This window comes from Cebidichthys violaceus, unplaced genomic scaffold (genome assembly GCF_023349555.1).
Source record: "Cebidichthys violaceus isolate CVI_PGR_0920_01 unplaced genomic scaffold, fCebVio1.0.p SCAF_6, whole genome shotgun sequence".
Classification (NCBI taxonomy): Eukaryota; Metazoa; Chordata; class Actinopteri; order Perciformes; family Stichaeidae; genus Cebidichthys; species Cebidichthys violaceus.
In genome coordinates, this window is record NW_027176816.1 from 17,683,033 (window position 1) to 17,696,263 (window position 13,231).

The following is a 13,231-nucleotide window of genomic DNA, read 5'->3' on the forward strand; positions in this document are numbered from 1 at the left end:
AAGAAAGGCCTTGCAGACTGCGGGGGAGACAAGAGGCCTCTTCTGCAGTGCTGGGTGATGGGGAAGGGGTGTGCAGTGGAGGAGGAGGAGGGTGGAAAAGGGTGGACTAGAGAGAGAGAGAGAAGGGGGGGCAACAGAGAGAGATGGTTGCACACCTATCCCACTGCTAGCGCCTCCTGCAGCTCAAACGGCCTCGCTACACGCACAGCGCTACACGCACAGCGCGAAAATGATTCATGGAGAAAAAAAATTATGATGAGATTGAAGGATTCAGCAGGCAGAGGAGAGCGAGGTAATGAAAGGACCAGAGGGGAAAAGAGACAAGAGGGGTGAGACCTGTGGCCAAGTGTTAAAAGAGGGAAGCGACGGCAGTGAGAACGAAAAGACAAGGATGCGTGAGAGGGGAGGTGGCACAGGAATAAGGAGGAGACATGGAGGAGGAGAGGAGATCACAAGGGGGGGGGGGGGGCGTGCAGAGAAACCAAGCTTCTGACTGCCATTTTAGGGGACATATATAGTGGCACGATCCAATCTGGACAGTACGTGAACAAAGTCAGGACAGAGAAGAACTGTCAGTTTCGAGCGACTATGTGCCGCCTCTTGTGTAACTCTGACTAAAGTCATGAAAAATTCTAAGATTTGATCAAGCTCTGGTCAGTGGGTTCAAACCCAGAAACCGTCCCACCGTTCCGCCGCCCTTCCACTCTACTTTTGGCCTTTGACCCCTGAAAATGAGGCTGTGGCTAATTGTGACCAACCTGACCCTCCAGATGGTTCGTTACGCAGAGAAGCCGTCATTGAAAGCTGTTTGGAAAAGGGCAGGTACTTTAAAAAATATAAATACTTGGCAGGTGATTGGATGAACTGATCTGTCAATCAGATAAGAGAAAGGGCCTTCAGTGTCTTCTCTAGCCTCATCAGGAGCCGCCATTGTTGAGTGTAACGAACAGACGCCTCTCTTCGTCCTCGCTCACACACCTAAGCCACGCCCCTAGCTGCCAGTAGCTCTTAGCAGGTCGCCGATTGGTCCGCGCTCACCGCACACAAATACAATTATTTGAAGCCCGACGATTGAAATTTTGCAAATCCAGCTGCTGAAATGTGTGAGATGTGAATCAAATTTTCCAGGATGTAGCATGAATAGAGCTGCAGCTGGTGACATCATCATCATTATCATCATCATCATCATCATCATCATCTCACTGGATAGAGAGAGAGACAGAGAGACAGCATGCTGAGGGCCTCCTCTGCAATAGTGTGTGCACTAAAGGTAGAAAGAGGGAAGGGGCAGAATGAGGGTGTTTGTGTTTGTGTGTGTGTGTGTGTGTGTGTGTGTGTGTGTGTGTGTGTGTTTGGGAGGCTAATGTTTCCGTGGAAAGAACGAGGCAGCTCCTGGCACCCCTCGTAGGCGTGAAGAGGACGTCTGCTGCATCACACTGACCATGGAGGGAGGTCAGACATGTTATCTATATAGAGCCGTGCACAGAGCAGGTGGGGGAGAGGGGAGACCAAAAGAAGAGGGGAGTGAGGAGGAGTGTGGTAAACAACAAGTACTTGCGTGTGTCTGGCGAGTGAGGATGAAAATGTTTTTCAGCTAATTGTAAAGACACATTAGTACACTGCAGGTAGACACATGGTCTTGCTGCTATGACAATATATTTTTAGTGCAAAAAGTAATTTGTTTCTCTGCCTTTGGAGTCGTGTTGGCTCTTTCAGGTTGGTCAGTGGGAGTTCTGCATCACAAACTCATGAACAGCCTCAAACAGTGATGTTTATACGTTCAGGGATTTAGAATCAAAAAGTCTGCAAAGCACAAACTGAATTGCTACAGAATATTTTAATTGTGATTTTAAAAAAAATGAACGTAATGTTTTATGAAAGCACTGGCTGTTTGGGAGGGGCAGAAAACAACCCGCCCAAAACAATCTAATTCAGGATTAAAAAGGACATGGATGTCCTTTCCAAAGTGTTCGGTAGTGATGCAATGCAGCGAGTAAATAGTTCACACATGTTGGTGGTGGATTTAAAATAGATAGCAATAAAAAGTACAAATTAGTGTCAGTTTGCTCTTCTGGAAAATTATTTTAAAAGGAACAACACAGACTTCTACATACAAAACGCATCCTTTTTCACTTCATCACACTGACGGTCGTTGCTGCTGGACACCAGTATGGGAACCACTGGCGCTGTACTGGTCATAATAACCAGTCAAGTTCTGGTGGCATTAGCCAGATGCTGTGTAACTGACATTTAAACTGCTATAATCAATATCAAATATCATCTATGGATCACATGACTTGTATGTAAAAGGCTTCTCTCGTAGCGATGAACCAACAGGTACAGTGGCAGAAGGTAGTTTCGACAGGTGCACACACACACACACACACACACACACACACACACTTGTATCAAGACAATCTGTGGAAATTAAGGCAAAATTCAGCGCGGGCCATTATATTGTGTCTTGTTAACACGTGTAGCCCAAATGTTCAGCAAAGGTGATGTTGTCTTACTTAGGATGATTAAGATTTCAGAGAATCATGTGACCCTGAAAACCACACTCTGTGCTCTTTCTACGGGGGAACTCTTAACCCCCTCCAATACGCTTCATGAGTCCTAAATGGATATTGTTAAATATGTATGATTTGGCTTTCTATTATATGACATAGATGGCCTTTCACCGTCCCAAACCAAAAAAAGGTCACTATAATAGCCATGCAGCTCTCTTAACCGTGCCGGTTGGTAGAGTGCACTCGAGGCGAAATACTTGAAAAATGAAAATCTCCTCCACTGATGTAGGACAGAAAAGAAGAGAGTGGAAAAGAATACCTTTTGATGTTTATTGATGTACATGGTGCAATTAGGTGCACTGGTTCTATAATAATAATAATAATAAATATTATTATTCTGTGGGATTTATTTTCCATCTTATTTTCCCTGTTTTTATGTTCATTTTATTTTATTTTATTTATTTTTTTCCCTCATTTTAATCCACTTTGTGCTGCATTTCTTGTATGAAAGGTTCTATACAAATTTATGCTATCATGTGTAGTTTTGCTGTGATTTTTGTAAAATACTCTCCTGATTGACCTTCATGTAAATATCTCCTCCTTACCTGTGTTCATAATATGTGTACAAATCCAAACCAATATGCCTTACATCCTCACAGTGTTATCCAGATGTTGGTACCCCAAGTGGGGACGGCGTTGGGCTTTTAAAATTGATGCCCCCCTCTCCCTCAGTCTGTTCAGTTGTTGTTGTGTGTTTTTATGCTGCCCTCTTGGCCAGGTGCCTCTGGGAAAAATACATTTTAATCACAATGAGACCTGTACCTTGTTGAATGACTGAAAAAGGAAATGAAAACATGTCTGGTGGACCAACAGGGTAGAAACAGACCTTTTTCAATTTTCAAAATTAAATTCACCAAGCTGTCTGCCCGTGTACCAGCGGCTGACTGGCAGAAAGGTACTCAGCAGTGTATGTACAGACATAGTTTTTGACTGCAGTAAAAATATTGTCTTTGAAAAGCTTAACGTAAACAAATATGGATTGAAGCAAGATATGTCATTAGATTGAAACATATTTTGGATTTTTGGAAATTATTTCATCTATCTTTTTTCAATGCATTTTAAATTTTGGACTGAGACACGGCGGCAGCGCTTGCGGTACAGTATATGTATGTGTTTGTGTTTTTTAATAATTAATATACCGAACAAGATTGTTCTTTTATAAGGGAATCAAGAGAAAATAAGTACAGAGACAGAACATCAACAATGCAGCCTTTTTTTTTATTGCAACACACACAAAACTCTAGTTCTGAAAGCTGAACTCATGCTCTGCTGCCACACTGGAGACTGGACTTACCAGACTCTCTGAACGTGGGACTTCTTGATCCTGCAAGCGCTCACTTCAACAGGGAAAACCTTCTGCACCGGCACCATCGGTTAGCCGTACTCACAGACGCTCCAAGGCCTCCAGTCCTTCAAAATGACGGCCTTCAGATTTTTTCGTCTTCGTTGAGAAAATTCCGTCAATGACGGAAAATATTTGGTTAAAACAACCTTTTTCTGCTAGATTAGCCGTGGACAGACTCAGAGGTGCATACTTACTCACACACACACAAGACCAATCGCATGATCCTCCAGGCAGAGAAAATCACAGTAATAAAGCTAAAGAAAGGAGATAAACAGGCTCAAGAGGTGTCTGACCAATCCTAATTCTATCTGGTACTTCATGCCATCACACATTTTCAACTAAATTGTTAGTTTAAGCTTTTTGGCAGGTAAATGAGCTGCTCACTATGTTCTCAACACGCTCCGTTAGCTTTGAGAATGTGCAATGTTCCCATGTTCTTTCCACTGTGGAACAATGCTAATGTCACGGTTCATAATGAGTAAAAAAAATCATAAAAGGGGTCGCTGTGGCTCAGGAGGTAGAGAGGGTCGTCCTCTGATCACAAGGTTCCAGCTCCTTCTGTCTGCATGCCAAGTGTCCTTGAGCAACACATGGAACCCCAAGTTGCTCCAGATGGTCCGGCCAGCGCCTTGCATGTCAGCTCTGTCGCCATGTGAGTGTGAATGGGTGAATGAGAGGCAAATAGTAAGGTTGAAAAGTGCTCTATAAATGCAACACTTCTTCTTACCATATAGCAATCACATATTTTTGTAATGTTATGGTTCAAGTTATTATTATTCACCTTAAATTTGTTTCTTTGCCTGATTATGCCACACAACCAGGTTTGAAATCAGATGCACGACTCGGAGACGAGCATGTTACGTAAAAGTTCACGTTGACTCGTGGTCAAAAACAGGCAAAACTCAAAGCCAGACAGGAACAAAAGGCTGGAGAGTTATGGCATGAGCAGACAATCTGGCGGAGGAATGAGTGAAAAGGACTGCAGGGCTGACGAGGGAGTGGCTGGATGTGAAATGACAGGAGAGTTAGTGTGTGGCAGGGAAAACAGAGCCGACAAGAGCATGAATGGGTATGGAGATGGCTGGAGTGTCGTCCCGTTAGTCTAATGTTACTGGCCCTGACATTAAGTTTGGGAACAGCTGCCAGTAGATGATGATAACCTTGCCAGCTTAACCATCTATCTATTCCCTTACATTTGAGTGGCTGCCATAAATCTGATTCATTTTATAGTATGATACATTTTTTTTAAATGGTATTTAGAGAGAGAGAGACACTGCTCTCACTGCTATACACTGCTGGGCAGGTAGCCAGCAGCAGCAGCAGGCCTATATGGCTTTTGGCCAGAAGATGTCACTATGCAATAAGAAACAAGTTGCATCCATAACACTTATTACCACATAAATGTTGACATAATAAAGATTGTTTTACAACATGTTTCCCCTACACCATGCGTTAACAATATACAAACGATACCACGCATGGTGTAGTAAGTTATAATGACAAATCAATTTCGTTACAATTTTTGTACACTTAACAATTCTATTTTTTCGTGAGCTCAAACTAATTTCTGGGTGGGATCATATATTAAGTTGTGTAGTGTTTTAGTTAGCTAGTTAGTTTGGGAGAACGTTGGGAGTACCTGCCACTGGATAATAAAGGACTCTTATTGTGAAGTCAAGGGTGAGCGAAACAGCGAGTCTTTTATTTTGAAGTCTCGTGGTGTCGCCAGCTCTCCAGGCACACGCGCACACACACACACACACACACACACACACACACACACACACACACACACACACACACACACACAGGGAGAGGGAGAGAGAGAGAGAGAGAGAGAGAGAGAGAGAGAGAGAGAGAGAGAGAGAGAGAGAGAGAGAGAGAGAGAGAGAGAGAGAGAGAGAGAGAGAGAGAGAGAGAGAGAGAGAGAGAGAGAGAACATAGTAGTGGTGTAGCTACATTGGCAGCGGGAAGTATGAGATAAGTTTCCTGGGTGAGCTAGGCTGGTTGGCAGCCGTTGTCGCATTCTTGGAGAAACAACGCAACCCGGCGGACGTCGAGAAGTGGCGGAGACTGTCCGTGTTACTGAAATAACTGGGGGATATACACGGGTTTTTTTCGGATACAGCGCAGAGCGGCGTCGGCAGCAGCAGCAGCAGCAGCAGGAGCGCTTTGGCGGCGGTCCCGCTGCTAGCGAAACATGAACAAAAACCACCGAGTGCCGAGCAACCGTTCTCTGAGTGCCGTGGAGGTGAAGAGCAAGGTAACGTTACATGTGGAGAGTTGCTTGTCAGTTTACTGTATCTGTAGTCTTAACCCCATGATGATAACTCTGGCTAATTTAGCCCGCTAAGTGGCTTGATAGCAAATTATGATGTCGCACAAATGACACTGGTACAAGCTAAAGCTTAACTAGCCAACACGGGTTTCACTACTCTTGACTAGCCCGCTGGTAGCTCGCCATACTTCAAACTTTGACGTTAAACCGGGACGTTTAGTTTGGTTCTAAGTTGCTCCGACTAACGTTAAGTTTGAATATGGAGGTTTTTGTCACCTGTCACAGCCTCCTCCGCAGCGCCTCCCTGTTCACGTAACATCTATTGACTCAAAGTTAAAGTCAAGTTTCGGGCAACAATAACGCCACGGGCAGTGAACATAAGACGTTTATGTGAAACTAGCCCGACATGACATGTTAAGAGTTGCTTGCTGGGTCGTTTCCCTGTGCGTAGAGGTGTCATACGGCCTGCGCCAGGCTCCTTCCGCGACAGTCTGTCCTGTGGCATGATTAGACACACATGCTGAGGAATGGGGCCTCAGCGCTGCTCAAAACTACTTTTTAAGAGCTGCATGAGATGAAACTAACTGCGACCCATTTGTTTGTCACTACCTTAATAGTTCTCAATCACAATGTAAGTTTTCCCCTCCAACCGCTTTACACAAAGTATTCAAATACTCGCTCAGACTGTGTTCAGCTTCTTCCCAAACCAGAGTAGTCCAGGGTCATTTGAAATGTTTTGTCTACTCACGTCCGAATGCGGGTATTAAAAACAGGCTTGGGGCCTGCTTTCTTTCCCAACCTATAGTTCATGTAGTTCTGCTTTGTGCTAAGGCATAAAATGCCTCAGAGTTACTGTGTGTCCAGGTTGGCAGTGAATTGTAGATCATCTTTTGTCAACGCCGGGCAACCGTAACCACAACACTTGGTGCTTCTTCTTGTCAACACCACTGATGGGACCCAAACAGTTGCCTAAAGATTATGCATCTGCAGCCATTGATCGGGCCAGACCACAGTGATCACCACGTTCCTCATGAGCCAGCGTTGTGGGAATGTGTGGCTGCTGTAAACACACAGTGTTGCTTACAGCTGAGTACCAAACATTCTGTCAGACAGCTCCATTAGACAATGCCGGTCAGTCAGGAACACACTGCATCCACAAACGCAGAAACATAGAGATAGGCACGTATCACAAAGTCTGCATTAATAATTCATCACGTGGCGCGTTAGCTTGTCCACATCGATGACAGACTCTTGCATACAGCTCACAGTGGTTTTGAAATTAGCTAGGCTACCAGAACCGTGTGTACGTGCCTCAAATCTCAGACCCCTTCAGAATTTCTTAATTATGCGTGCATATATTGGAAGCCTAGGCTTTTCACTACATCTCAGCTATCTTGCAGTTTCTTTGGCCCTGTATCAATCTGTTTCTCAAGCACCCTTTATATCCACGTGTGTTTGTATTGTGCTCACATGTGTGTGTGCCCGTCTGCTCCGTCCCAGTTTGGCGCAGAGTTCCGTCGGTTCTCGCTGGATCGGTCGAAGCCGGGCCGCTTCGATGAGTTCTACGGCCTCCTGCAGCACGTGCACCGCATCCCCAATGTGGAGTTGCTGGTGGGCTACGCTGACGTCCACGGCGACCTGCTGCCCATCAACAATGATGATAACTACCACAAAGCCATCTCCACTGCCAGCCCTCTGCTCAGACTGTTCCTGCAGAGGAAAGGTAAGCACGGAGAGGAAGTGTTGGAACAAAGAGTGATGGTTTGTTAGGGCAGATCTGCTTTCTGATGGATACACAAACAAAAGTTTTCTGTTATCTCTGAATAGTATGGCTTAGAAATACGAGATAGGCCGTTGAACAGGAAAATTTGCTGTTAAGCTTTGTGTATTTTGTCTAGATAATCAAAAAGGTAAGATTATGAAAGACCACGGTATCACATTACCTTTTCATTTTTTCAAGCTGATGGCTGCTGGTGTATTTTGTCCTCATTGAGCTGTCATCACCCCTGTTCTCGAGCTGTCTTCTGGTGTCTCTTTCTGACCCACATAGCTAAAGGTCAGCGACCTCGCTGAGAAGCAGTGTTTGTTTTCAGAGGCAATTTCTCTGCAAGGGCTGGACCAAACAAAAAAAAAAAAACAAGTCAACTTAAAGAGTAGGTGAATATTGTCATATTTTTTTTTCTCCCCCAATTATTCCTGACCACCAATAGTCAAACTGCCAAGGGGGTACTTGTCCGATTAGCATATCCTGTTTCTGTGGCGCGTTTCTTGGAATTTGTGATTGCTGTAATATTTGCTCATGACTGTTGGTTTGTTAGTCATTGTTTGCAGGTGTTTAGGGATTAGCATAAACCTGTTTCTATCGGACAACATATATTATTAAAAAAAAAAAAAAAAAAAAAAAATCTTGATTTGAATATACTTTTTTGAAGTGTGCCTAATGAGTTGCAGAGCGTGACCTGTTGAATGCAGGGAGGACCCCCGGGGTTTGCGGGCTGGGGCCTGTCGGGCCGCGCGCTCTGTTGTGTTTAAGCTGTCTCCCTGTGCCATATGACCCTATACAAGCTAAGCCACTTTGTCAGGAGGAGATTAGTGGGGTCACCGTGCAGCGCTGCATGGGACCGTGTTTCAATTACACGCCCCAGACGCTAGCCCCATGCTGGGCTCGCTGCTGCACACACACACACACACACACACACACACACACACACATGGAAACACACAGTCATGCAGGCACCACACATCAGTCCGGCACTCACACGCAGCAAGATTTAACAAAGACAACAAACACACACACACACACACACACACACACACACACACACACACACACACACACACACACACACACACACTAATGCAGCCACAGCCCCCTGTAGACCCCTTTGCACTCAGACCCCGGTTTCCCCTCCTGATTTGCAGACCCCCCCTTCACCATAACGCTAAGCACCAGTTGGTCCCAGCTTTAAAGGCTCTACAGTGTGCCGATGCAGCAAATTGGCAGCTTATTTATTATATTTCTGCCGTTATTATCTCTAGTGATGGCTCTCTTTGTGTGTGGAAAGTGTCTCACATCTTTGCGATCTGCTCTCTTGGCAACATGAAGTCGAACTGACAGTGGATGACAAGTTATATTGTTTTGGAGAAATTCTTTTAACGTTAATAAGTCCTCCACGATCTTTTTTTATTGTCATCAGCACAAATGACCCTACACCAAAAGGGGTCTTTTATTTATTTTTTATACCCTCATTTAATCAGGCGAGTCAATGAAGAACTATGACGGTCATAGTGGAGGGGTCACACTTAGTCACACCTGTGCCACCTCAGGTTTCTGCTCTACACCAGGTTGTGTGTAGTGCACCACAGCGCTTCAGTCTTAGTCACAAACTGTCTTTTAACATCATCAGACTGCTACTGTCCTTTGAGAACTGAGCGATTATGTAAATGTCTTAGATAGCTGAGATGTGTTCGCTCATTATTGCATAAGAGCAGGACTTCAGACAAAGCAGCGGTGTGGGCCCGAAGTTTGTCACAACCTTCATGGAATAACTCAGTGCAATCTTATTACACAGATGTCTGGGAAATGTGTTTGGAGCTAATGGAAACAACAGTGAATCTCCAGTCTCAGGGATCGCAAACAGGTTTCCGACAGACAATTTCCGTTGACATAATTCCCGGCACGGTTCCGTCTATGCGTGTCGTATGAGGTTATTTTGGGCAGTGCATTTTATTTGTCCAAGGCTAGGTGCTCTGTGAGTTCTGTTCATTCACTGATGTGCAGATGGTTGGCTGGGCGGATGGAGGGATGGATGTTAGGCTGTGAGTGTCTGTTGTTGTATTGTTCTGATGTGGTTCTTGAACAATGCTCACATTGTTGTTTATGCATCAACGCTACATCACTGACCAGCCATTAATGCCGTATTGTTCACTGCTGACCAATGGAGGAAGTGTTTGTGTCTGTGTGTGTGTGTGGACTACCGGACTCTGTCATTTTTAAAATTGCTTCAACACACACCGATATAACCCAACCGCACCGGGGGATCCCTTACACCCCGCCGCCCCCACCTGTGAGCAATGCGTGGATGAATATTGAGCAGTGAGGCCTCCACTGTTTACTGGTTGTCATGGCAGCAGTGAAGAGGCCTGTTCATAGTCGGATTAACATTGCATGAGGCTGATGGGAGCTGCAAAGCATGCTGGGAGCAGTATTGCTAGCACACAGACTGTCTTAAAGGGACAGTTCACCTTAAAATGCGAAATACATATTTTCCTCTCTCCTGTAGGGCTTTTTTTTATCAATCTACATTGTTTTGGTGTGAGTTAAGAGATATCGGTCATAGCAATGTTGGCCTTCTTGCCAATATAATTGGACTAAATGACCCTTGGCTTATGGTGCTCAAATCTGCCAAAACATACAAACTCAACAGTAATGTGTCTTTTAAGAAATTATGACCCAGTTACTCAAGATGACCCACAGGCCTTGTTGTGTAGGAACTACATCCGCCAACCGTATCATCGCTCGAAAGGGAGCGTCTCCTCATGGACCAGCTTACCTAGCACCACTGAGCCAGCTGACATTGTAGCTCAGCCGAGGAGGACACCATTAATGTTTACGTCTCCCGCTGTCTCCCGTCCATGAGTAGTAGATGCTTCCTTCTGCGCGGTGATATGGTTGGTGGGACACACCCAGATCCAGCTTCACTGGCAGGTGTAGTTTGGTAGAAAGAAAATAGTTCCTTCATTAAAAAGGTGTGTAGATTATTTTGAGTAACCGGGTTATGATTTCTGGAAAGAGACATTACTGTTGAGTTTTTCTTATGTATTTGTCCATTTTGTTGGAGAGAAGGCAGACATCTCTCTGGCTGATATCTCCAATACTCTCCAACTCACACCAACACGATTTAGATTGATAAGTAGCATTATAAGTAACAGGAAAGGAATGTTTTTGTTTTGGGGTGAACTGTCCCTTTTTTAAAGGTCTGTCTAAACTCTTTTTGTAACTTAATCCGTCATTTGGGTGTGTCTGTTATCCTCATGTAGTTGTAGCTACTTTGAGTAGTGTCTGTGTCAGAGACACAACACGAACCATCTGAATCAGAATCAATAAAATGTAAATGACACCCAGTCCAGGCAGCATTAGATGAGAGCTACTTCCTGGTCCTCATTGTTTTTGCTCAGCTCTGTGTAAACGGAGACTGCTGTGGTCAGTAGTCAGCTGAGTAATGTCAATGTCAGTTTCTTTTTAAAGCTACTACGGGGTACTTTTCATTGTTGGGGTTTCCGAACACTAGAGTCCTGTAGAAAACCTCTTATTTTACTGTGGTGGAGTCTGACAGTCGGCCCTGCGCACCCCGGTGTTGGTGTCGGCTCCCAAGATTTCACGCAGATTCCGACCCGGTGGCGGCGATGACATGCATTACGAAAAACTATATAGAAAATAGACAATCTTCTAGTTGATGGACTTGTTTACTTATGTAGGTTGCATAGAAACTTCTGTGTTAAACTGAGACTGTTGCATAACTAGTTAAAAGTAATGTGTTTATTTTGTGTCCTTGCTGCAACGCCCAGGTTTGTGTTTGATTGGCTGTTAACATGGTTACCAGTCATCCAGAACGTCAGCACCCCGCACAACATACACAAAGTTTCTAGGTTGTCACCCGTGTAGCGGTAGCAGCTTTCTCAGGGCGTGGGTTTGTTTTGTGATGTTGCTCGTCGCTCACACAGTTTCAGTTCTGAATGGCCCGTCACTTGTCCCCCGGTATGGTAGAGGGGAAAAAAACAGGTATGGAGAGGGACAGGAATGCTTGTATTTGCGTATCCCAGCAGGGACTGCCTTTGTAATTAGTAACCAGCCCATGACTCATCCAGCCAGGGAAAAGGAAATGTACAGTGCGAAAGTACAACACGGCCAAAGTCTACCCAACCTGCAAAGCAAGCATTAGAGCAGGATAACAGCAGCAACTCTTGAGTGCGATAAGCAAGGTACCGAGTCTGCTAAGTAATGAAAGGGACGTAGGTGTACAGTGGAAGAGATGGGGTGAGAATGTGACAGTCAAAAAGAGCCAGTCGAAACCAGGAAGACAGTGTGGTGGAGGAAAAAAGATTTGGATGAAAGAGACACGGCATAAAACATTGAGAATAATTGAGGATGCCACAACATGTTAGGAGGGAGAGATTTACTGCTGCGAGCTCGAGATGAAAGGATTAAAGTGCTGGCAGGTGTAATGGAGGAAGCACGGGAGAGAAGTTTAGGAGCATGATGTGTGAAAATAATAGAAATCAACCACCGTGGCTTTGGATGTCAGGTTTTCCACATGAGAATCATTCCCTAAGATGCTGTGAGGGAACGACGGATTCAAAGCAACGGAGGAGGAATGTGTGGAGGAGGAACATATCGTAGGCCTAATAAGAGAGGTGGAAGGATGGAAGGGAGACAGAGTAAACCGTATTAAAGAAGGAGTAATGTATAAGGCATTGTTTAGGTACGGCATGTAATTAGAGATGTGGGGGAAAGCAGAGGGAGTAGTGTAAGTGTGAGAGGAATGCAGCAAGAGGGAGAGAGAGAGAGAGAGAGAGAGAGGGAGAGGGAGAGGAGGATAGTGGGAATAGCATTAGTGAGGGAGGAATGCAGAGTGAGGCCCAAGCTGGGGAGGGTGGGAGAGAGAGAGAAATAAAGAGATGGAGGGAGGGGGCATGTTGGATGGAATGTGGCCAGCCTCTGATCATGTCTGCCGGCTAGATTAGAGAGGACAGGAGGCCGGACCGGACCCTCGGCTCCAGAGCCTGGCTCCGTCAACTGGGGGGGGGGGGGGTTAGATGGACAGAGAGAGAGACGGTGAGCGGTCGAGAGAGCAAAGGAGAATGAGTGAAAGAAAGAAAGTGGAGAGCATTTCAAAACAAGCGGGAGCACACAGCCTGGGAAGCTAAAAAGCCTTACTCTCTACCCTTCGAAACCTGGCTGGATGAGACTTTATGCAGGCTGCAAGGAGATGGAGGGAGTGTGGCTTAGATGGAAGAAGAGAAGGGGGGGGGGGGCAG

General features: G+C 45.2%; 1 protein-coding gene across 1 annotated transcript; it reads left to right on the plus strand.

The window, feature by feature from the left end:
* Positions 1 to 5,710: 5,710 nt before the first annotated feature.
* Positions 5,711 to 9,744, plus strand: LOC137889369 (partitioning defective 6 homolog beta-like). Its single transcript, XM_068733204.1, has 2 exons — positions 5,711 to 6,178; positions 7,694 to 9,744. Exons 1-2 carry the CDS (start codon positions 6,116 to 6,118, stop codon positions 7,961 to 7,963), a joined length of 333 nt encoding a protein of 110 aa, XP_068589305.1. The 5' UTR covers positions 5,711 to 6,115; the 3' UTR covers positions 7,964 to 9,744.
* The last annotated feature ends 3,487 nt before the right edge of the window (positions 9,745 to 13,231 follow it).